Genomic DNA, 26,125 nt, shown 5'->3' on the forward strand with positions numbered 1-26,125 from the left:
GTATCGACTCAGCTACGTACCACTGTGCCACATACGCTAAACAGTGTGACACTTTCAGCTACTTCTTTATTTATGAATAGAAAGCAAGGTAGTTCTGTATTTTTAACATGACACTTGGCTAATTAAACAAACAAAAAAAACCCAACAAAACACACAATTAATCTTTGCACCTTTAAAAGTGAACTTTTGTCTAAGAAAACACCATTTGAGCAATATCAATCTGATGTAAGGTGTCTCCACCACAGGCTGTGTGTGGAAGAGCTTTCTTCACAATCATGAATGATCAAATTGCTAAATAAATTGCTATTTTTTTAATAGCTAAAGTGAGCATACTGTTAGAAAAATGACATCTTAAGATGCCGTAAAACTGGACTACCGCACATTATGTAACACAGTTAAGAAAACGTTCTCTTGACCGAACCAAAACCAAATTACCAAGTGAAAGGCAAAGGTGGGGGGTAGTAGTGGGTGGGGGGAAAGCGTAGGGGATAGCGTGTGCCATCTGACTACATGTACATGCCAGTAATATACATTTAAATATTAAGGAAAGAAAGCAAAGCATAACAAAGGTAAAAAGGACAAAAAAGAAAAAGAACTAGAGTGTTAATGTTGGTCTCCTGGCTCTCTAACAAACTCCTACCAAAGGGGCACCTGAACACAGCAGCTGAAGGACCAGGGTGGAAGACAGCAGCTGCACACCCAGCAACTTACACGTGAATTTGACTTTAACATGGTATTAGGCAATTAAACATCTGAACAATTTATCCAGAATGATAAAGGCATCATTACATTAAACTATTAAAAGCCCACAAAACTAAAAAAAAAAAAAAAAAAAAAGTCAAACAAAAAATCCAAACCCTTTTAACTGTAGGATTTTGGGATCCAAAAAAGTTGTTTGAGACCACAGAGACTGCTGCGTCAAAAAACAGACTAAAAAAACCCCCAAAAAGTAGGAAAAAGTCAGTTAACATACTCGGTAACATGGCAAGTTTTGTGGATTTTTAAATGCCTCTTAAAAAATGACACCACCGCCCCCCACCCAGTTGTCTGGAATATCACTGAATAACAGGCATTTGTGTAAAGCAGTGCTTTCTAATGTCCAGGTCATTAGAAATAAGCTTAATTATAAAGAAAGAGCTAAATAAGCCTTTTTTAAAAAATAATTTCTAAAGAGGAATGCTCTCCCCCAGCAGAGAGCTACTGCACCAAATAATCAAACTTAGAAAAAGAGAGAGGCATTAAAATACATTCTGTTCAGAAAGCCCAGAAGAAAATCTCTATGTGCCCATAGTAAGTGGATGCCACTTTTTTTTTTAACTTCTAAAAAACCAAAAATTTAGTTTAAAAAAATGTTACAAAAGGCACTATCAAGCTTGCAAAAGCATTAAGTGTGGGGTTTTTTTTTTAGGTTTGTACCAAATCACGAAGCTATTGCAGGGTGTACGGTTTGCGTACAAACAGTCACTGCAACGTGCAACAGCCACAGAACCCGTCATGATCCGGATTTTTAAATCCAGCCCCACAGTGGTGAGAACAGGTGGAAACGGCCCCACCGCCCGCTGCCCTGCACCGTCCCGCCCGCAGCGAGCGCGGCTGCGGTGCCCAAGGAGCTTCCTCAGTTCTCACCTACAGGGTGGCATCAGTGAATCCAAATCCACCCCTTCCTACCAGCACGGCCTCGGTAGATTTCAGTTTTCTGACCGTATTTCCATTGTAAGGAACCGAAGCACTATCAACACTAGAGAACTGCTTCTGGAAGCTGCCTTTCAAGAAACATGACAACCATTAAGCTCAATACAGAAAACTGTCTTGAGTTTTGAAAAGCATTCTTCATCCTCAGCACTGCACTGTCAAAACAAGCCATTCTCACAGAGGGCTAAAGAATAAAATTAATGACTGCTGTAACAAAAACTCATTACCACATCAAGACCAGAGACATAGTAAAAGGTTAGATTTCAAAAAAAAATATTTTTAGTCCTTATTCCTGTCTTTACAGTTGGGAAATAAGGAGCCACATCATGGGTCACTGGCCACCACACTATTACAAACTAGTCCACTATGGTATCTTGCTGGTAAATTTGCTGAAATTATTGCTGATGTGCTTTTGTGTAATAGCTATTAAAATCTGCTAACGTTAAAAGCTTCTGTGGGGAAAAGAAAAACACTAATATTTTTTCAATCTTCAAGCTAACATTGAAAGGAATACCAGTAATGTCTACAGTGCCCCTTTACTAAAACACTCTATGTATCACGGTGTTTTTAACAACCTCAGAACAAGCAAAGACTTGAGGTTTCAGGGTGAACACGTGCACACATACACACCCATATCTAAGTGTGTGTGAGTACTCAACTGTTTCGACCAAACTGCTGGTTTTAAACACCTTCTGTTTATGCACAGGATTCCTATTCATACTCAGCACTGAGAAGCATCCTGTCCTTACCCACGCCTTGGTTTAGGCTTTTCACTTTGAGCGTTCCCCCTGCAAGCGGAAGAACATTCTACTCCTTGCCATCACTTTCCTCTCACAAAATTTCTGTTTACTGATGATCTGCCTCCTCCAGACTATCCAAGCAAAGAAATGCAGTTGAGGGCTAACAGGTTCATTACAGTAGCGACAACTGGTGACAGTAACATACCATCATTTCTAAGTAAAGGTTCGGCTTACTGCTTTACTCGCAACAAGGGTTAATTCATAGCTACTAGACAACTGCACTGTCACTAACTTCTTGCTATCACCAGTAATCTACCCCATATATGGCATAAAGACATATATTCTTTTTTTTTTTTTTTTTTTAACATCCAGGTGTCCTCAATTGAGGAAAAATAAATAGCAAAGTACAAACCTCATGTCACTTCAGTAACATTGTAATTTTTTCCCCCCACTCTAACAATGAAAATATAATTGAAGTCCCAGGAAGATGAATCATATTTTAGTGGGCAGAAGGCTCTGGAAAATAACGCAGTTTTAACAGAGTATGGTTGACACACGCGGGACTGTAGCGCCCAGGACTCCCAGGGTCCGGAGAGAACGAGGTGGCACTGCCAGATTTTCCTGGACTTCCTGTTATGGGACTACTTCTTCCCAAATTAGAATTCACCGAAGCATATGGAAGTCCAGCAGCGGTTGTTCGGGACTTGAATCTTGCCTTCAGTGCTGGACTAGGCCAACTGAAAGAAACAAAGTCATTTTGCACATTGTTAGGAAGACTGCAATAAGGAGAGCAGTACTTGTACTCAGTGTCACTTGCAGATCTTAGAAAAAATGGACCAGCAGAGAAAAATCAGAACTGGTAAGAGACAGGTCTAAGAAGAAACAGTGACAGCACTATGTATTAGACGTAGACATGTTGCCTCATCACTAAGATGTCATTTGCTCCAAAATGCCCATGAAAAAAGAATCAGGAGCTTGTGAAGCCCCTGGGAAATTTTAGTTCAACACCCCCATTAGAAAAGGGCATCAAGTTGGAAGTTGACCTGATCTTAGTGTTGCTTAAATCAATGAGCACCAGTGTCTAAAATGTCCTTCAAAGTACAGTAAAATATTTCCTTTGCTAAATTAAACCATCTTTTCTGTAAAAAACGTTCCTTTTTGCAACAGCGTTCAAAATAAAATGTAGAAATGGCATAATGCAGTCTGCTTCCATTATTTGTGTAGCAAAGCATGACATTCTCTCTAAAAACTTAACACCATCGTTCACATGAACAATTCCTTTGGACTGGGGTAATAGAGGGTAAAAATAAAAACAGTAGTAAAAAGACGCCCGAAGATACTAAATTGAGTTTAACATCACTCTGCACAACCCAAGTACCTCAAAGCAAAACAACATTCTGGCACTGCATCCACAACAGGGATGAATTATCAACCGACATTACAATTACCATTGAGACTAGTGAAGGGTGCAAGTTCTAAGCATTAAACCACCAAACTAAGACATTTGCCACCTGACAAACACTTCTGCTCTTGAGACCTTCATTTTCCACCTGATTTGTCTGTACAGATATGCTTAAGTTATGTGGAATCACAGTGTAATGGAAAGAATTTGACTGCAGCACCGGTAAACTTTCCTTACTAAAAAACAGCTGCCAAAAAAGGCTTGGTGATTAACTGCAGAAACACACTGACAGGCAATGTATTATACAAATACTGAATATTTAAAACAAGATGTTTGTGAGCAAGGCCTGAAATTCTAGCTATTCAAGCTGTTCTGCAGCTGACCCGCTAAAAACATTATTTCAATGCATTTGATTGAATTTGCAGAAATACCTTTGCCTGTCAGATGAGGAGTATGACTGCACAGCATGTCTCCATTTGTAAATAATCGGATATTTCTGTGGATCAATCTCTGCTGCTTCTATAGCTGCTAAGACATCACTATCCAGCTTCGAGGGCTGCTCCCTAGAATATAAACAGAAGTAGATGAAAAGAGAACTATGTCTTTGTTCAGCCAATACCAATTCCAAACATTTATTTCTTATGGAATCAAGGAAAATGGCCATGCTTTCCTATACACATAGTTCCTCTATGAAGTTCTCCCAGCAGGCGCACATATAAATGACTGTCCATTACTACACAGTAGCTTCATAAAAGAAAAGTTTTGAAAATTTTATCTGAAGACATCCCAAGAGTGTCGTAACCAGCAAACTGATTTGGAAACTCGTGCTGTAGAGATAGTCTCCAGGTAATTAGTTGCCACAGAACTGTATGGCTACTGCACAAACATTGAGACACTTTAAGATGATCATTCAAGGCTGACTGCAACTAGTGTTGCTTCATGTCACATCATCTCAACCTTGCTGTCAGCGATATTATAAAAAGCATCTTGTTTTGCATATATAAACTAAAGGACAAATAAGTGTTAAAAAAAAAAAAAAAAAAGAAAGACAATTCTTACCCAAGCAGGAATAACTTCTTAGAATTGTCATTTGTGGGTGAAGCCTTTGAAATAAATTTCTGGGAAGAAAGTTCTTGATGTCGTTGTGCCCCATTAGTCTGAATTCCAGATTCCGCAGACAGTCTCTCCTTTTCTGATGGTATTTTGTGTTCTGTCCTTAACTTGGTCTCTCCAGGTTTACCTGCAACATTTGGCTCAGAAGAACTTGCCAGTGAAACTGCATAGCAGGTCTTATCCAGATGGTCCTTGGATATTCTCACCTGACTTGTTCCTTCCGCCACAATTCTCTCATTCTCATTTTTTGCAGTGATTTTATTTGATTCTCCTGCAACCTCTTGCTCTTGGAATGACAGGCTTTCAAATTCTGACATTAAATTCGAAACAGGTGATACAAAGCATTCTTCTCCATGATGCAAATGCTTTCTCTCACTAATTATCCTTTCACTGGGCACAGAATTACAAAATCCATTTTTGGTGGAAGAAGATGCCTTTTCATAGTGCCTGGGGTGATCTGATGTTTCTATAATGTTTCCTGTGTGCTCCATTGACAAGATATCACACTCGGCATCTCCGATAGCAGCAATGCTAGGTTCCTTGGACACAAGAGGTTGGCTGATATTCCGTGCTGCATTTTGTCTGTTTTTAATTTCTTCTAAGCTCATGTCATCATCATCCTCATCCAAAAACGCTCCAACAGAAATAGAATTGCAGCACTTTTTACCTTTGCCTGTAAACAATTTTAATAAGAGTAACACATAAAAAGACTTTCAACACAACACCAATCAAGTAAAGTAGGAAAAAATGTGCTATCTTTATGTCTTATTCTATTTATTGAAGTCCCCTCTTATTTATGCAATAGTATGAACTAACCTAAGTAAAGCTACAAATGCAAGATGACAACATTATGGCTGCATCTCTTTCGCAGATAACCTTTTATATCCTTGTCATTTGAGAACTGTATTTCCTACACTGCTCACTTCGATAATTAACCAGCAACAAAGGACAAAGTCAGGATAAAGCAGAATAGAGCAGGAAAATGTTACTATTATAGAACAGCTTAAGTGTTCATGTCTTCCAAAGCACAAGGGCTCACGACCAGTGCAGTGACTGTGCTATCAGAGCCCCTTCGGATCCATAACCATGCACGGGAGGAGGAGGAAGCAGCACAAAGATCTGGGACTAGCATGTGGCAAGCAGCAGCCTAAGGTACAAAAGCTTTCCTGGGTTTTGCTCGGTATGTCTTTCACCCTCATCTGTAAAGAATTATTATTTTATTTGAAGAAGTTATTTACTCTGTATCTTTGGATTAGAAAATTCTGTACTCTTAAGATGAATTCCCAAATGCTCTGAGTGAAAACATACTAAAGACAGAGGTTTTCTCAGAGGAATTTCATTTGGGGGCTACAATCAAATAAAGTACTTCATATGAGAGATACGAAGCCACTAATGAGGTCTGTGATAACTCTCCTACGTTCACAGTGCTGTTAGCTACTTCTTCAAGACTATGATCAGACTGTTTGGATAACAGATTAATAGTAACAACCGCAACAGGTGAATGACTTCCCCTGGGCACCAAGCTTTTCTCTCCCTCTTCTCCCCAGGTACAACCTCTGTTGTTTGTAGCATTTGCCCCTTTCTTACCAGAAGGATGTAGAGTTTTATATCTATTGCAGGTTTCATTTTCCCCTGTTTCTTGCTGAGCCTTTTTGCTCATTTCCCGATGACTCAGGTACTCTTCTAATTTTCGCAACCCCTCCTGGGAAGACAGATCAACAAAACAGCCCAGAAATTCCCAGTATTCAACCCACGGGAACCCCAGTTCATGAGCTAACTCCCTGCAATAAATAAAATAAAACGAATCATTTGTGAAGACATAAATATTAGTTTGACAATTTTTCTGAACACATTTTATCAGCTATTAATAGGAGTATAAAGGTGCAACTAGGCAACACAATTTGCAACAATCAACAGTCTGCAAAAGCAATATACACATCCTTAGCAAACACAGTATCACCTAATTTTTTCTAGAATATTTTTCAAATTTAATCTACTATTCTTACAGTTCGGACCATAAACATTGCTATTTTTAGGCTGACTGTATCCAGACATCAGATAGAGATTAATCCCCACTGACATGGGCATAATTTGACTGACACTCCATTCAACAGCTTTTTCTATTTGGGAATGGGAGAAGGTAGGAAGAAGCAAGGAGTTATTTCAAGGAAAGAAATCTAATCATCTTTTAACAAAGCATGTTATTGCCATACACTGCTGATACAAGGTATTTTGACAGCAAGGACACATACATCAAAACATATAGCTTTTATGAAGCCAAACATGTATTAGGATCTTTTCATCCTGCTGTCCTTTAACAATCCCTCCATTTTACAGAAAAAGTAGGCTATACATAATTTCAGATCTTCTGACAAATTAGGCAAGTCAATGTTTGAGAAAAGCATTCTACATATACCATCAATAAAGTTAAAATGTAGTTTTATTTGTTTCCAAAGCTAAGAAAGCTAGGTCTCACATTTGCAGCTATTTTATTTACAAAAAAATACAGTAAAAATCCAACTACAATATATGTCATAACTATTTCTGCCAGTAACTTTTGCCAAAAGATACTGTTCGGCAAGCAACTGTACTATTAGCACAAGTCTCTCACTTTCAATTGCTCTGTCTACTGCTAATTTTTTATACCGACACTCTTTAAGATACCTTCCAACTCTTTCAACACCTCTCTCCAGATCAGATTTCCTGACATTGTGAAAGAAGCCAGCTCTCTCTCGAGGTGGAGTCTTCCACAGCCTACGAAATTCTTCAGCCTTTAAAAAACAGAAATAGTTTTAAAACCTACCCCCCGCAGTATGAAGTTAACTCAGTGCTGGCTAAGTGTCTACCTGTAGATCTAGAAGACATTTAGGTGTTTGTGGTCTACATGTAAACAACTCAAATTCTGCTCCAAGTATTGCTCAACTCTATCCATGGAGAACCTTATTTTGGATCTTAAGTTACTCCTCCCAGTAATACTGGTTTATAACTTCACTTTGATCTCATAACTGCTTATTAAAAGAATAAGGACCAAAATGTATAACCACCATAAGGTAAACAGAACAGATGCTAAGTCTGCCTGGTTTGAATTTGTGTGCGGCAGGAAACAGGTATGTCTTAGAATTTTGCCATGTCATTAGAATTTTATTTAATGTCAAATGCTCTCTTGCTCACTAGTTTCTAGGATGCAAAGGTGATATTTTTATATGTATAAATTCAATTCCACAGACTTGTCACAATTATTAGAATATATTCTTGCTGATTATTTTGAATTTGAACTCATGGGATTTTGTAAAATCCCAAATTTTATGCTTTTACGTGACAAAAATCAGCACCAACGCCTAAGAACTACACTCAGACATTAAAAGTTTTTGTCAGCAACCAAAATAACACACTGCTTACATCCTAGGTACATTTTTTCAGAGTATAAAATATATTTACATTTCTGCTGGGTGAACAGAAAATTGACCAACGAGCCTATTTAGAACAAAAATCACTAAGCATTTTGTTAATACTGCATCCTGGAAGAATTCAAGCATTAGATGAAAAAAAAGTCCTCAGCTGTATTTATTCACTATTTCTAAAGCTGTCAGACTTCCAGCATATTCATATTAAACAAATCAGTCGAAGAAACGTCTACAAATTTATAATCTATTTAAATGGTGTCTAAGCATTCCCCCTGAGAACTGATGACTTCACTTTCCTGCTATGCAATCAATACCTTCAAAACTATCCTAACACCTACTACTTGGTCATCTTTTCTTCCATTTAGAGAAAAACATTAATGTTAATTCAACAGAGGTGATAAACTGCTTCTAACATCCAATGTCAATTTCTAGAAATGAGAGAAAATTAAGATTTTTTTTAAATCAATCCATAGCTATGTTGAAAGGCTTTGTTTAAAATTACAGAGAGCAACTATCTGTAGGACAATTAAACGTTTGTCAAAAAGTGCTCTTTGAATAGAATGCAATAGGAACAAGAATAACTTTCTTTTGACTGAACTTCCAACTCTTCTTATTTACACCACACATTTCTCTGTTTTCACCAATAAATATTCACAAGTTTTTGCGCTTCCCCTTCTCTATGGAAGACTCACCTCTTCAAAAAAAAAGAATGTCACAATCTGTAATAAGAGCAAGCTACAACATACAACCAACTGTGGGTCGATCTCCTAATGGTTCTTTACTGAAAAAGAAAAAAATAGGCATTAGAGTTAAACAAAGTTCTCTCCTTACCTTTGAGGGGCTCATGGGGCCTGCGAAAGCTCTTATCGACAACACTGGATCTTTGGGGCTGCCAGTGTATTTAGATAAAGTTCTTTGGGGGCTATCATCTGTCTGATCGGGTGACCAGGGTGCACCAATTACAGGAGCTGAGGAATTGTCTTCTGCTCTCAAGAGCGGTACATAGTATCGACCTAAAATAAATAATACAAAGTTTTCTTAAGAAGTCTGTTACATTAGCCTGCTGCTTCTTCCTAGAGTATCAACACAACCATATACTTAATCAGTGAACTTTATTTCATTAGTACTTGTAATTCAAACTCATTGTTTCCATGCTTACTGCCTGCTTACAGATCGTATTTTAGAATAGGTTCCCTTCTCTCTCAAATACAAGGACACCTGCATTGATACATATATTCTTTCCCCAAGGATCTTCAACAAATTCCAAAACCTCCTTTTGCAAATGTCTAAACCCACAGATGACAAAACAGGGAAAAGATCTATGTCAAAGGAATTACACGACTCCCTAGTGTGACAAATAAATCTCTTGCTCTGTAAAGATCTTCTATTTGCTTTTAGATTAAACTTCCTGCTTCAGGCTCGCTGAATAAAATAAGGGCCATGCATACATTACAGAGCTATGAGGATAACCTTGCAATCCATAGAATAAGAGTTCTGACCGTGTCATTTAAAAGACAGAATGTTTTCTGTTCCTTGCCAGTTCTAGAATTTCTCTTTGGTTTGCACAGCACTGTACAGTAGCACCATTTACGAACAAGAATGTTACAGAAAGCAAACAGAAGATGGTAAAGAGCCAAACTACATGCCTGTTACAGTATAAAAATCTGAATACAGACCTTTCAAGTACTCTCTTATTTTTTCTTTCAATTCTGCAGATTTATTCTTGCTTCTTTCACAAACTACCTGTTAACATAATTTTAGTTGTTTGTTAGTAAAGTATAAGACATCAATGTCAAATGAACTGCAATGTGTGTTCTTTTCGAACATTCCCATCATTGGCTTCTACCCTCTTATCCAGCACTTTTAATTCATAGTAGGACAAACCACTAAAATATATCAGCATCCATAAATGTATACTGTAAAGAAAAGGCAGTGAATAAAATCTAGAACTTTTCCCCAGATACAATCAACATAAAATATCTTTAGTGTTACCAAAGATTTACACTCTAACCATGACACTAATATCTCACTACAAGCCTTCTATCTACAGTAGGTAGTAAGTGTTTGAACTTTAAAAGTATTGATTAGGCATAATATTTTCAGTTTTGTTGTGGACATGGAGGGACTTACTTCTGCTGGAGTTTGATCGTATTTGTTTCTTGGATTTTTTACAATAGTTGGGTGTGAGGTAAGCACATTAACAACGTCCAAATTCCCAAACTTGCAGGCAAAATGCAATGGAGTATCAAATCCCTGCAGTGAGAAAAATGGAAAATTCACATGTATTTGGAAACACGATAAAGTCAAATCCACGTATTTTCTTTTGAGACTGGGAAAAGTAAATAAATGTCCTGTCTAATAACCAGGGCCCTTAATTCATCTTCTCCCACCATATTGTAGAATAATGATTGTTAAGCCCCCCAAAACTCATTAATAGCTCATTTTGCTAGAAGTGTTCCCCTCTGTTCTCTTTCCTTCTTCCTTACACATCCATAACACCTTCCAGTTGTTTCCATAATAATAAGAACCTGGCAAACATTCAAATCTTACCATTTTATCTGGTGTATTAAGGTAAAGGTCAACAATATATTGGATGCGATTCTTCAACATTATGGCATTATCATCTGGATACATAAGCCGCATAAATTCAGGATTTTCTAAAGTGTCCAGTAATAACTGGCAGATATCAGGCTGATTCTCCTTGGCAGCAACATGCATGACATTGTACCTGCACCCTTCCTGAAAAAAATAAGACAAGCATTAGAATGAACTCAAATCTAAACACTTTTCTTATGCCCATGCACTTAACTGATTTGACTGTGAAAATACAAACGTTCCCATGCTGAGTCTTACATTTTGATTTTTGTTTCTTAATATCTTATTACAAAAATACGCTTACAAAATAGTAAATAAACATTCAGAACTGCAGTAAATTATATGATGTTGTAAAGACTTATGCATCTTTGTACCCACATTATTCTCACAATTAACTACACTTTTCTCATACTCAGCTATAGCCCCTTTTGATATCTAGAGGAAAAATGTGGCAAAGGTGGTACACTAAGATATCAATAATAAAAGGAGATAGGACGTTCAGTGTGTAAAAAGAACAGGAAAATGGGTGTGTATAAAACTCGGTTTCCTGTAATATATTACATACAAAATTTCAACAACTTCACAAAGTTGGTCTGATGGAAATCATGTGTTCAAGAAAGATTGTTGGTGTCTGCTGAACGGTACCTTACACAGGGATATTCAATGCAGAGCATGTTTTGAAATGTAACGGTGCTGTCTAGGTAAGCAGGGCTGTAGGAACACGTAGTTACAGCCTAGTCACCACCCCGCTCCTTAAAATCATTCTGTTTTTAAAAGAGTGGAATTATTTGGAGACCAATACTACACGAAGACGGGACTATTCTTTCCCTGAAGAACTGCATACTCAGTTTCTTTACTCTAGCTTTCCTGGAGCAAAGTGAACTCTCAGTTACGATGGGTGACTTATGCAAGACAGACAAGTGCCATGCTTCTCTTCACTTTCAGCTGGCAAAAACAAACACTGAGAAACTCTGCACTGGTGGAAACAAGATACCTTGAAGGAAGAGTAGGAAACAACATTTCCAGTTCTGCTTATCAGGTCTCAAAGCTAAATCACTAAACTAGAACTTGGAATTTTCTGGTTTGGTTTGGTTTTTTTCACCTGTACAATTGTTGGATTGTCTCCTGACCCAATCAGATAGCGAGGGTTACTCCAAATAAGTTCTGAAAACGTTGCTGTATCTCCTTTCTCCACAGCTTTCCGAAGTTTAGCAGTAAGATCTTGAGTACGTGGACTTTTATAACTGTTGGCTCTCTCCTTATTAGCAGTTTCAGTCTCAGGGGAGCATAAGCCATCTATCAAAACACAAGTAACATGTTTCTAGATGCATTATTTCTAGTCATCACCAATTTCACACCCAGACCATAAAAAGAAGCTTTTAATCTAAAATATGTATTAACTTTGTACGTTTAAGCTACAGGACTAAAAAACTGAGATCAATGACAAGACATCTGAAATTACTAGTAGTAATAGGGAGGGAGGAAAATATGACTTAATCATCTTGTAAAACTGTTTCAGACTTTAATAGGGACTGGTAAATTTTATAATTACCAATCTTCTTCCACTCAAACTGAAAAGCAAAATCCAATGACAAATAAGAATTTTCTGAAAATTGCCTTTGCAGTATGTGACTACTGAGGCCCTTTAATCTAGCAACTGGCAACACTGTGAAATACGATCAGTGTTTACCATTTTATTTTGGAACTTATGACTCATTAACAGGTGGCTAAAGGAGTAGTGTCACCATCAGGATTTTGGTTTTTTTCACCATGGGGCAAACTCCATGGTACCTGGTCTCCTCAAATCAGATGGGCTTCATCCTCCGAGGAAGAGCAAACGGACTATAGCCCGTAAGTTGTCGGGGCTGATCAGGAGGACTTTAAACTAGGCTTGAAAGGGGAAGGGATTGAAACTGGGCTCTCCAAAGATCAGCCTAAGGATGAAAAGCGTGAATTAAGAGTGAAATCAGCAGCCCACTTGAAGTGCATGTACACTAATGCACGCAGTATGGGCAACAAACAAGAGGAGCCAGAAGCCATCGTGCAGCAGGACAGCTATGACACAGCTGCCATCACAGAAACATGGTGGGATGACTCTCATGACTGGAGGGCTGCTATGTGTGGCTACAAGCTCTTCAGAAAAGACAGGCAGGGTAGGAGAGGTGCAGGGGCGGCTTTATATGTTAGAGAGTCTCTTGACTCTGTTAAACTTGAGGTCAGCAGTGACAAGGTTGAGCGCCTGTGGACCAGAATCAGAGGGAGGTCCAACAAGGCTGACATCCTCATGGATGTCTGTTATAGACCACCCAACCAGGATGATGGAGATGAATTATTCTACAAGCAGCTGGCAGATGTCTCAAAATCGACGGCCCTTGTTCTTGTGGGTGACTTTAACCTGCCGGATATCTGCTGGGAGCTCAATACTGCACAGAAGAGGCAGTCTAGGAATTTCCTAGAGTGTATAGAGGACAATTTTCTTCATCAGCTGGTAAATGAGCCCACCAGGGGTAAGGCCCCGCTAGACGTACTGTTCACAAACAGAGAAGGGCTGGCGGGAGATGTAGTGGTTGGAGGCCGCCTGGGGCATAGCGACCATGAAATATTAGAATTTTCAATACTCAGAGAAGCAAGGAGAGCCATTAGTAAAACCTCTACACTGCACTTCCGCAGGGCAGATTTTTGCCTATTCAGAAGTCTAGTTCAGAGCATACCCTGGGAAACAATGCTTAAAAACAAGGGGCCCAGGAGGGTCGGACACGCTTCAAGCAGGAGGTTTGAGTGCACAGGACCAGGCTATACCAGTGCGCCGAAAGGCTGGCCGGCGGGGAAGACAACTGGCTCGGCTAAACAGGGAGATTCTGAAGGAAATCAGAAATAAAAAGAGAGTTGACCGACTGCAGAAAAAAGGGCTGGCTACTTATGAAGAATTTATGAAAATGGCTAGATCACGCAGAAAAAAAAAATTGAGGAAACAAAAGTGCAATTTGAAGTTAATTTGGCCAATTCTGTTAGGGATAATAAAAGGTCCTTCTTTAAATACGTTAATAACAAAAGGTGGGGCAAGGAAAACCTCCATTCTCTGTTGGACTTCGAGGGAAATATAGTTAACAAAGACGAGGAGAAAGCTGAGGTACTTAATACCTACTTTGCCTCAGTTTTTACCAGTAAGACAGGTGGCCCTCAGGACAGCTGGCCTCTGGAGGTGGCTGACAGAGATAGGAAGCCAAATAGGCCCCTTGCATTCCAGGAGGAAATAGCTGGTGACTTACTGAGCCATTTGGATTCTCCCAAGTCTATGGGACCAGACGGGATCCATCCTAGGGTGATGAGGGAGCTAGTGGAAGAGCTCGCCATCATCTTCCAACAGTCCTGCCTCACTGGGAGGTGCCATACGATTGCAAATTGGTGAATGTTACCCCAATCCACAAAAAGGGCGGCAAAGCTGACCCTGGCAACTACAGGCCTGTCAGCCTGACCTCGGTGCCTGGCAGGGTTGTGGAGCAGATCATCCTGAATGCAGTCACACAGCACCTTCAGGACAGACAAGGGATCAGCCCCAGCCAGCATGGGCTTAGGAGGGGCAGGTCCTGTCTGACCAGCCTGATCTCCTTTTATGATCAGGTGACCCACCTGGTAGATGAGGGGAAAGCTGTAGATGTGGTCTATCTGGACTTCAGCAAAGCCTTTGACACTGTCTCCCATAACATACTCATGCAAAAGCTGATGGCCCGTGGCTTGGACAAGTGCACTCTCTGCTGGGTTAAGAACTGGCTGGAGGGCCGGGCCCAGAGAGTGCTGGTGAATGGGGCCGCATCCAGCTGGTGGCCAGTCACTAGTGGTGTCCCCAGGGGTCAGTGTTGGGGTCAGTCCTGTTTAACATCTTTATTGATGATTTAGATGAGGGGACTGAGACCATCCATCATCAGCAAATTTACTGATGACACCAAGTTGGGAGGGAGTGTGGACCTGCTGGAAGGCAGGGAGGGCTCTGCAGAGGGATCTGGAGAGACTGGAAAAATGGGCTGATTCCAATGGGCTGAAGTTCAACAAGGCCAAGTGCCGGGTCCTGCACTTTGGCCACAACAACCCCCTGCAGTGCTCCAGGCTGGGCACAGAGTGGCTGCAGAGCAGTCAGGCAGAAAGGGACCTGGGGGGACTAATGGATAGGATAGGCTCAGCATGGGCCAACGGTGTGCACAGGTGGCCAAGAAGGCCAAGGGTGTCCTGTCCTGTATCAAAAACAGCGTGGTCAGCAGGACAAGGGCAGTGATCCTTCCCCTGTGCTCTGCATTGAGGGGGCCACCCCTGGAGTACTGTGTTCAGGTCTGGGCCCCTCAGCTCAGGAAAGAGACTGAAGTGCTGGAGCAGGTCCAGAGAAGAGCAACAAGACTGGGGAAGGGACTGGAACACAAGCGCTATGGGGAGAGGCTGAGGGAGCTGGGCTTGTTTAGTCTGGAGAAGAGGAGGCTCAGAGGTGAGCTCAGCACTCTCTAGAACTACCTGAAGGGCAGTTCTAGCCAGGTGGGGACTGGTGTCTTCTCCCAGGCAGTCAGCAATAGGACAAGGGGCCATGGACTTCAACTCTGCCAGGGGAAATTGAGGCTGGAGATTAGAAAGAAATTCTGTGCAGAGAGAGTGGTCGGGCATTGGAATGGCTGCCCAGGGAGGTGCTGGACTCACCGGCCCTGGAGGTTGTTAAACTGAGATTGGACATAGCGCTTAGTGCCGTGATCTAGTCAATGGACTGGAGTTGGACCAAGGGTTGGACTTGATGATCTCTGAGGGCTTTTCCAACCCAGTCGATTCTGTGAACTTACTTAACAATTAAGTACAGTTTTAACATACTGTGCAATTTTATCAGCGTCTTATTATACTTGAAAATGCTGAAGCTCATGACTAAAATAAAATCCTACCAAATATAACCATGAGCTACTAAGCAACATACCTATGCAGGCCATTACCAACATTTCACAGAATCATAGAGTCATATCGGTCATTTCAGCTTTGGAAGAACAGCAGCAGTCTTTAACACAAAATTCATGCGAACCACAACAACAATTGCTTTTAAAAGTAAGCAGTTTACTTTATCATCACATAGACTACAGAAACCACACATTGAAGGCCAAACGTTACGCTTTAAAACACAAAGAGCAGACTTCCTATAGATTCCTGAGGCTCTAATTTACTCCTGTGGTAGTTCTTTACAAAAGAAATGGCTGGATTCCAATGTTTTTACTCCTGTACATAAACTTCAGCACTCCTTTCTTGGAAAAGCATCAGTTAACTTTAGGGATGACTTCTCAACTGACAGTATCATTTTATATATAAGGAAAACCAGATTTGAAATAAAAAATTAAAATATGGTTTTTATTGTCTGTTTCTAATTTATTTCACAGGAAAAAAAAAACATAATTAAATACTGGCTATCATATCTATTTAGATATTATTTGTTGAGTAAGTTCTGGAGCTGTGATCTAACACTTGTTTACAGTTTATCTTAAACACCATCACCCTAAAGACACTTCGATTTATTAAGATGCTTCACCCTTTGAAATTTTTCCTGCTATTAGCATACTGGTTATTAAGTTGTTGCTTCTTCTCTCATAAAAAATTAACAGACCGTCTACTGCACATAGATGAATACCCTCACTTACCTCTGTTAAATGATCCCATTTTCACTGGGGACAAACATACAGAGGACTTGCTTGGAGATGGGAAATAATCACAGATTCCTTTAGCAAATTTCTCAGCATCCTCTCTGTTTGAAAAAGCTTTAAAACGGGACCCCTTAATCATCTTAACAGCTTGGAGAGCTTCTTTTTTATCTTCATAAACGTGTACTCTCTCTGCAAAAAAGTACAATCAAAGTTAAATTATTTCAATAACCTCAGATTTGTTCCTAGAAACAGACTATAAAATTCTTGGACTGTTCTACCAGCTTGGTCTCAAACTGTTTCTCTACAAACACAGTGTAAGGATAAAAAGTCCTTTTAAATTTTCTCTCCTGGAAACTGAGTAGAAGAATTTTACACACTCCAGCTAACATCAGGTGTTATGTGTACCATGTCTGGCCATTCATACCAATCAATATCTGAATATCTTTTTAAACAGACGGGCCAGCTTCAACAGGCACTTCACATCCAGATTGGAAAGCAAACTCAGAGCTCATTCACCCTGCATTACCTTCCATGTTCTCCTGTTCAGAAAGAACAACTATGTCAGCAATTCACTGTCACAACTTTAAGATCTCTCCACAGTACCTCAGACATCAATCAAATCCTTCTCCTTTCTCTCCTGTTGCGTTCATGTTAATTTGTTCAAATTAAGATATCTGAATATCCTTTCTATGAGAAAGAACACTTATTGTCTCAGAGAAAATGATCATTTCTGGACTACTGTAATCCTGCCATTAGGTAATTCGATAATTCCTTATTACAGTATTAGTCAATAAAATGTGAAGAATGACTGATGCTTCCAGATACCATTTGTCATTAAGACAGAAATGAAAATATGAAATCTGTTAGAAGAGACTATTTAATCTTCAACTGATGATAGTATAAATAGCTTTTTGATTATTTATTTGTAGGATTACTTTTTATTCCTGAGAGGGATTAAAAGCACAGGATAGGTATGAGAGTAGCGGTAGGAAATTATCTTCTTCGAGTAGAGGATCCTCATGTGTATCAAGTATTATGGCATAACACACAGCATGTCTTATAATTGTGTTTCTGTGCCTCATTAGATCCAATAAATACTATTTATAGAAACAAACAAATACTTCAAGCAATGCTTAAAACACTAATACAGTGGTGTTCATATCCCCTGCTTTATAGAAGATCTGTTTAGGTATGATTGCAAAATGCTTAGAAAATCATTGGAAATAAAGGAAATGAATATTTACCATTCCTTGCCAGTATGTCATCGTAAACTGGACAAACACCATAGAATAGCGGAGGGTCTCTGGAGAGCGCCTGAGTACTGCTCTGTGAATCAACACAGCCTGCTCCACAGACTGGAGCTGAACAGTTCACGTGCATCACAGCATCTTCTTCTGGAGGGTTCAGACCTACACAGTACCCAAAGTCCACCTCTTCGGAAACACCTCCATGGCCATTGCGATTCGGTGCCACAGTTTTCAAAGCCTTTTGTACTTCTGCCTGGCTGCCATTAGATGGGACATTTCCAGCAGTCTCCTCGGACAGGGCAGATCCTTCTTCCTCCAACGCTCCTTGCTGCTGCTGCTCTAACAATGCCTGAGCCAATTTTTTTTCAAAAATAAACCTTGTAGTCAAAGTAATGGGCCCACATTTCAGTCCTGCTCTTATAATTTCTTCTCTAAGCTCATCAGGGGTGAGCTGCTTCAATCGGGACAATATTGCATCCATCGTGATTTCACCTAAAGGAAAGAAAAAAAGAACGGAAATAAACTAAAGAACAACACAGGTTTTTCCTGCTATTTAAATGCTGTATTAAACCCAAGGAATAAAGTGTCTCCTAGCAATTTTTTGGATTCTGAAGAGATTATTAGAGTTGCAGAGAAGACAACTCAACCTCCTCACACAACTACTTGAAAGATTATTTACAGCTTAGTTTTTATTTTCATTTGCCCTTTTCATATTTCGTGAAGACTTGTGGAGTAAAAATTCAGTCCAGAGTATTTATGCATGAAAATTTATGACAGGCTGGCTGAGAAATATTTTATTCCTGCCAAGAGAGGAACAATCTGTGCACGTAACGGAATACAAGGATGTGACGACTAGTTAGCCCCAGTAAGAGACTCTGGTTAGGCAGCACCTACAGCTCAAATCACATCACTATTTCTATAGGAATTTCTAGCTGAAAAAAAGTATAAGGCATAAGTATGACACAATAACCAGGGGAGTCTATCTCTGGCAAGGCTGGAACTATTTAGACAACATGTTGTCTCCCAGCCCGTTTGGACAGCAAACAGCCAGAAGACAAGAACAGCTGATCTTTTCAGACTTCCTCCTCTGACAGAGAGGGAGCTGGAAGAATTTCCAAAGGAAAATCCTTCTCCCTGATAGGATACTACAAGTCCCCCAACTTGCTTCCCTCCAGGTAATCCACACACAGCTCCTGCACAGTCAGCAAGAAGATACTAAAACCAACATGATGTCAACACAAATTTCTTGCTTTTAAAAACATAACTGAAAAATACAGGATTTGGGCAGCCCAAGGACATAAAAAGCTTTATTTTATGAGATACTGCATCAATGTATCTCCACAAAGGCTGTGACTTTTTCCTTCTGGACACCAGTTAGAATTCTGTTCTAAAGGTGTCATTTCTTCAGGCTGTTGAACTCCTTCAGCTGCTTTCTCTCTCAATTTATATTGATCCTTCCTTCACCATCCAGTCATTTTATGTCTTGTACTGGTTTGGACAGGTATGTATGGTGTTAATGCTTTCTTTTCAATTCTAGGTTTCATCCTCAGTTTATGAAACTTAAGACTATTATTTCCACATTAATTTATATCTATTTCTTTAATAATGTTATATTTAGAATAACGCAACTCCTAATCTTCCTCCATTAGAGACAAAGCAGGCATATAAAATAATCTTTCTTCTTGGCTTGTGGTTAAGTAAAAAATATCAGCAAGAAGCAATTTCTCTGGTATCTCATTTTCAACAGAACTTGGCACCTAAAACTTTCTTCCTCAACTATGTGAGAAAAAGTAATTCTTTCATGTGTCCACTACAACTCCAGCACAACTAAATGAGAGAGCGAAACAACAAAGCAGAACAGTTTAAGCTTACTGCAGAAACAGGAAAGACACTTTGTTGGAATGACAACATAGAACTTGCATTAAACATGTCTGTGTTCTGACATTAAGCTTCCCGCTTTCAAGCACTTATTAATTTTTAACCACATCATCTGTTTAGATCCGTCCAAAACAAAAGGTGTTACTTGCAAACCCAAGAAATAGCAATTGCCTGGTTTAAGATAATAATTTCATCAAGTGCTACAAGCAGGTGCAAGAGTCAATTATTTGAACATTAAAATGCATTTTATGTAACTTCAAATGATCCAGAGTACAGCCAGCACCAATGCAGCTACTTTTTCTAGTTTAGCACACAAGGTCTTGCAAGCTACCTTTAGTGGCTTTACAAATATGAATAACTACTGTAATAACAACCACATGTTTGAGGTTTCTTTAAAATCAACCAAAATCTGGGAGAACAAATAGGAGTTTCATTTTCCCTTGTCTTACTGCATCAGTATGAAACAGTAGCATCTGTTTCCAAAAACCATCAAGAATAGTACCAACAGAGAATGAACAATTGACTTTTAAGGATGCCAGTATTTTATTCCGCTACTCATTAAATCCTTCAGTAAGTGAGTAACCTAAAAAAATAGACCTCTTCTTTTATCTTTTCCAGGCAGGAATTAAGTGACACATATCCTGTCTCTGGCTATATTTCGACTGCCAGGATTTACACATGGCAGAATAATTGTGGCTGTGCAATTGGGTATTTTGTCTATACTGCCTGTTGCCAAATTAGCCAACAGTTATGAACTATGTAGCAGAAATAGAACTACAAAACAGACTCGGAATAGGCTACGGGAAAGACAACATTTAAAAAAAAAAAAAAAAAAAAAAAAAAAAAAAAAAAGAAGGAAAGAAAGAAAGACGACTTCTCAAGAACGAGAAATGCACATGTACCTCCAGACCGCGTAAGGGAGGGCCGGCTCGGCGCGGGAGCGGGTTTAGGCAGCAGAGCCGGCGCCGGCACGCGTGAGAAGGGAGCGGCCCGCAGCAGAGCACCGCGGGGCCGCCCGTGACCAAGAGGAGCCGGGGCCGGGCCCGGTGCCAGGGGAGCTCCGCCCGGGGCAGAGGAACCCCGGGGCCGCGCAGGCAGGAAGGGCCAGCAGAGGAACCCCGGGGCCGCGCAGGCAGGAAGGGCCAGAGGCCGAGCGGCCACGGGCCTCCCCGGGCGGTGTCCGCTGCCCAGCTGGCTCTCCCGCCGGGCGAGAGGCAGCGCCAGCCCCCGCCAACCTTCCCCGAGTCTCTCACCTGGGCGGCTCCCGCTGCAGCGCCGGCTCCCCGCGGAGAGCGGCTCCGGGGCGGAGCGGGCCGCCGCAGAGGAGATGGCGGCTGGCGCCCCGCGGCCGCACGGCCTCCTCTCCAGCAGCCGCAGTAGCCAGCCCACGGCGCCGATGACCGCGCAGGCAGCCAAGAACTCCCAGCCCGGCCAGCAGACCCAGTCGGCTCCCCAAAGGGAGCCCCAGCCCCCGGCGGCCCCGACCCAGCGCTCCATGCCCCGGCCCGCTCCCGCCCGCCGCCCCGCAGCTCCCGGCGGGCCTGTCGGGGACGGTACCTCAGCGGCCTCGCGGCTTCCGCCTCTGCTCCTCCCACCGCCCCACCCCGACAGGCCCCGGCCCCGCGAGACGCCAGGTCTGCCCGAGCCGCCGCCTGACAGAAAACCCCAGCAGCCGGGCCGGTGCCTGCGGGGAGCGCAGCTCCGGGCTCAAGTCAGAACGGCGCGTTTGGGTGACGAAAGCGTTTAATTGGGCCCGGAAGAGCTGTAGAGCTGGAGTCTCGACTGGCACTGGCACCGCACAAAGAGATGCTGTAAAGAACGCAGCACTCGACAGTTTCCCAGTACCTCCCTCCTCCACCACACTAGATACATGTATCTTACAACCTCACTTACTTGGATTCAGAATTTCTATTTAGATGGCATTAAGAGTGCATGAGATTAATACAACTCCACTCGCAGACCAAAACTGCTCATGCCAGGAGGTGTAACTTGCACTACAAACCAACTGGTCAGTCGGTGGTTAAACTGACAAAAAAATGGCAGTCCTGCAAGAAGCTGACGACATCCCTTTAGCTCACGCTGTTTAATACTACGAGCAAGGTACAATAATTTCTCTCTTCGTCATGGCACGTGGCTAATTTATAACCAAGGTGACATGTCTCCATCGTGGCATTTTGAACATGCAGACTTAAGATGTTGGTAAATTCAGGCCAAGGCAAACACACTCATTATTTTGAACATGTTCAGCAAACTGAGAAAAAGCAAATGTAATGGAAATAGAAGCACAATCAAATTTCAGATGTATAAAAATCAGTGAAAATCCAACATGCAATAATGTAGCCTTTCAAAACAAAGGTGTTTTTTTTTCCCTTAAGGTTCAGCATGTTGAGAATCCTAAACATAAAAATCACTGTCCAAAACCAAAAAAAAAGATGCTATCAATTTCTCTTTAAAAGCAAAACCAACATGGAGCCCTTTACCAAAAATAGTTTATTGCACAAAACTTTCCAAGGAATTCCTATGCACATTATTTTTATAATCAATATGCTTTGTATGATCATAAACACTGATTATACATAGTGTAACTCCTCCATCCCCTGGGTTATCCACTCAAGAACATGAAATTACAAACTCCTATCGTTACAAATATGGCCTAAGCAGACCTACTGAATGTCATGTATAAAACATACAATATTTTCTTCACGATATCCAGAAGATATTTCTCTCCCTTAGAAAGGCGTGCATCTGTATTGGAGATCAGGCTACCCTACTGCCCAAGACTGAAGCAATACAGGTTAGTAGAAGAGAAGAGTGAGCAGATGACAGCTGGTGAGCATTAGTAATTACTTTGGACTGTAATTGCTTTCACATGAAAATATTTAAAGGCTCTGGTCACAGTAAGTTTCATGCAACTATTCACACTTCCCCAGCACAGTTAATAAAGCACACATCACAAGCTTTTGCTTCACCAGTAGTGAATGTCATCTTTAATTTAAATTTATAATGATAATACTAACTGTCCCGAGTGCACCTTCAATGTTGTCATAACCAGCATCACACCACCCATGCCACTGCAGTTCACTCCCCTAAGGAGGACTAAGTAATCCATGGCAATAGGAGCACTAGAACTTTCATTCTGAATATTACTCTACTCTTCACATATGTGAAATTCTCATAGATTTCAGCTAGGATATTGCCTGAACAAACAGTATGGGATCAGATCTCTCTTTGCATGAGTGGATAAAAGACTCAGCTGATCCCAATACAGTGCACAAATATTTCCAAGAAATCTGGAAGACCATAGAATGGAGTATTAAGCAATGTTCAGCAATACCAGAGACTCAGTAACTAACATTTTTTTTTTCCACTGTAGGGTTTGCTGGTTTTTTTTTGTTGTGTCTTTTGATTGGTTTTTTAAATAAACAATTTTTCAAAAGTCCTCAAAAACCCAACAGCATCTCAAAAAGTAATCCTGCAGCATTTACCAACTTTCATCACTTGGGAAACATTCTCACATTACAGTGACATTTCTCCTTCATCAACAAGACTTGTTTTAGTAGGTAGCAACCACTGAAGAAACAGACACAGAAAATACATTCTATTGCAGTGCTTGAAAAAAAAAGAAAAATTCAAAATAGTATTTTTCAGTTTCTAAAACCACACCAGTGTTAACGAGGCACTGGTTTTCCTCTGATATATTTGGCGGGGGGAAGCAGTTTTCATTCCTACCCCGTTTATTTTATTCCCTAGAGAGCAGCGAACTGAAGCTTTGTAGTGCAAGTATGCTCAGCCTCAGGGTGAGGCTTTTTAATAAAACAGCAACTATTTCTCTGGGTGATTCAGAAACACAGCCGATACACTTCAAAGAAAAGGCCTTGCTTTTATCACATGCTGCACGCTCCTTCTAGAAGGCTTCCCAGTGACTTCTATAACTTAGCTTAGTACCCCACTGGATTTAGACCCTCAAGTCTCACCACCTGTCCTTCCTGTACTTAAAATGACATGGTGCTTCTGTTTCTAGAAGAAACACCTGGTAAATATAAAATGAAAATCCCTAGTGTCCAGGTGCTCTCAGCAACAGCTGGGTCAATGCAGGAATCTAATCTGAGCACTTCACAACAGCTCCCTCAGCTTTAAAAGGAAAAACATGCAGACAAGGCTACTTGATTGTATAAGCTCAGGTGTCTTTACAAGCAGGTAATGAGAAAATGCAGCACTGCACTGAACACAGAATGCAGCATGATTATTGATATGAAAAGGAGAGCAGACATTCTGAAGAACTATGAAGGTTTCTAACAATTATGGCTTCATTTATACCTTAAAGAAACCTGTATCCATACAACTGTTGCCTAATTCAAGAGATTAAAACATAATGGATTCTTAACTGTAGGCAATGTATTTACCAAAATGAACAGCAACATGAACACTGCACAAGTGTTATTTAAAATTCTGAATGTTTGATAACTGTTTTGTACTGAATCTATTATTCATTATGTAGTTTTAATTTTGTTCTTTCACAATACTGCATATTTTTTTTTCTTCAAGCTTAATACACAAGCAACTTCAGGAACATGACAGCAGCAAGATACTCAGGACCATTTACTCTGCAAAGTAGACTACAGCAGTATGCAGACATGAACATGTCTAAGCTAGTCTGTAAGGCTTTTGACTTTTCTTTGAATTGTTTGGTAATTTTGTATGATGGGCACCTAATGCCACACTAATGCATTTCTTCCTTCACCAATTTCAAAACCTTTTAGCATCACTTGACTTTGATCCCAATAAAATGTAAGGTAAAATCCAGTAGCTGAGGGGCATTAAATCAGCCAGTATAGACACTTTAGGTGCAAAGTGTTCAACTGAACTAGAGCTTGAATTGGTAATTATGAGAAATCAGTCTTCAGATAAATATGGGGGGGTCTTGGGTTTTTTGTTTGCTTGCTTATTTTTTGCCCTACTGCTAAGCTAACTGCAATAATTTCCTCCCCAACCAACCAAACCCATCCAAAAGCAGCAAAAGTCTCTTTGGAAAAACACATGGACTTCTCCCCCCGCTCCCCGCAGCCACTTAATCTACTTGTTCTTGTTGGTTTTTTGTTGTGTTTGTTTTTTGTTGGTTTTTGTTTGTTTGTTTTTTTAAACACAAACCTATAGTGGATATAATTGAGCTATTTTATTTATGCTTTAAAGACAAAAAACACGCTAGTACATGAGTTGCCACTAAATCTTCCAAATAATCTGTCACATATGCTTTGATTTGTGCTTCAGCACTTAGCACAAGGGTGAAGCAGTCCCTCCACGCTGAGCTTTTGAATGAGGAGAGGGCGGGCTTATCGCTGTGCTATGGGCCACACAGAGCAACGCGATCAAAGGTGCAGGAATCTATTGCGGACTGCTCTAGCAGTAAACTAGCCAAGGTGCCCTGCAGAGGAGCTGCCATAGGACCAGCACTTCTGTTCACGGTGGACACCTTGTAATACAGGGTACAAAAAGTAGGGGATGTGTGTAGGAGAAGATAAAGCTTATTAAAATAATTGTACAGGCATTATAATTTTTTCTTTTAAAATAAAATAATTATATTTCTAAAAGCTCTGACTTTAGGGGCTAATTTCCCTAAGCCATTTGGTACAGCATGTCAAAAAAACAGCAAACAAATGTAACATTAAAACAATGACAGTAACAAAAACCCCTCATGTCAGCCTTAACTTACAGTACATAAGCATAATAAAAGATTTTCAAGTGAGAAAATTACTATTTTTCTTATATATATATTACACACATACCTTTTTCAAGGGTGTCTACTTCAAAAGTTGATCTAAAAAGGTGCAAGAAGTGTTTGTGCAGTGAAGCAAAGTTCCCTACTGGCCGGCAACTGTAAGAGGAAAACTGACACTTAAGAAAACATCCCAGGCAAATCTGTCAAAGATAGGAACTGGTCTGCATTGCTTGTCTTTACAGTCTTATTTCTTTTGCCATAGGTCACAGGTCACCTTCATAACTAGAAATGGCTTCAAATTAATTTCTTTTCTTTAAATACAGGTATCTATAATCTGAATTTCAAGAATAAGAGATGATACGAGGGAAGAGAGAGGATGATCAAAATACCCAGTTCTCAACCACTGCTAATGGCTGAACATGAGCAGAACCTATTTTTACCTGTGATTTGGATACAACCCAAGACAGGGGAAAACACCACCACCAAATTAAAAACAAACACACACACACACACCAAAAAACACACACACCACCAAAACCCAGATGTGACATAATTAAGAGTCATTCCTTACCAAACTCACACAGATCAAACAAAACCAGACCCGGAAACAGATGCTCCTCTTGGCCTCATCTTAAACCTTCATCTGAATCTCTTACTGAATCCCAAAGTGAGCTCGGTTTA

General features: G+C 40.4%; 2 protein-coding genes across 4 annotated transcripts in view; both read right to left on the reverse strand.

Moving 5' to 3' along the window:
- Positions 1–46: 46 nt before the first annotated feature.
- ANKLE2 (ankyrin repeat and LEM domain containing 2) lies at positions 47–25,582 on the reverse strand. Of its 3 annotated transcripts, none has more exons than XM_080355353.1 (13): positions 25,512–25,582; positions 17,848–18,342; positions 16,601–16,792; positions 12,049–12,242; positions 10,902–11,090; positions 10,482–10,604; positions 10,028–10,094; positions 9,183–9,364; positions 7,612–7,718; positions 6,535–6,728; positions 4,894–5,620; positions 4,266–4,397; positions 47–3,169 (listed from the first exon to the last, which is right to left on the reverse strand). In XM_080355353.1, the coding sequence occupies exons 2-13, from the start codon at positions 18,329–18,331 to the stop codon at positions 2,932–2,934; spliced, it is 2,829 nt and encodes a 942-aa protein (XP_080211479.1). In that variant the 5' UTR covers positions 18,332–18,342; positions 25,512–25,582; the 3' UTR covers positions 47–2,931. The 3 variants fall into 3 exon arrangements, with proteins under 3 accessions (XP_080211479.1, XP_080211480.1, XP_080211481.1); XM_080355354.1 differs by lacking the exon at positions 25,512–25,582 and adding an exon at positions 21,286–21,425; XM_080355355.1 differs by lacking the exon at positions 25,512–25,582 and adding an exon at positions 20,982–21,263.
- The window catches only part of GOLGA3 (golgin A3), a 28,885-nt gene continuing 25,087 nt past the window's right edge, over positions 22,328–26,125 (reverse strand). Inside the window, exon 25 of the mRNA XM_080355349.1 lies at positions 22,328–25,600. The gene's annotated coding sequence lies outside the window, so the exon portion shown is untranslated. The remainder of the gene's footprint in view (positions 25,601–26,125) is intronic.

This window comes from Nesoenas mayeri (assembly GCF_963082525.1).
Source record: "Nesoenas mayeri genome assembly, chromosome: 17".
In the NCBI taxonomy this organism is placed as follows: Eukaryota; Metazoa; Chordata; class Aves; order Columbiformes; family Columbidae; genus Nesoenas; species Nesoenas mayeri.

Bases quoted from the DNA above. Each gene is read 5' to 3' on its own strand.
- ANKLE2 (XM_080355355.1), bottom strand. From the start codon at position 21,225: ATGGAGCGCTGGGTCGGGGCCGCCGGGGGCTGGGGCTCCCTTTGGGGA. The intron at 18,343-20,981 runs GTGAGAGACTCG...TCTTTCCTTTAG, and splicing joins CTGCAGCGGGAGCCGCCCAG to GTGAAATCACGATGGATGCA. The intron at 6,729-7,611 runs GTATCTTAAAGA...TATTTATTGCAG, and splicing joins GGTGTTGAAAGAGTTGGAAG to GGAGTTAGCTCATGAACTGG.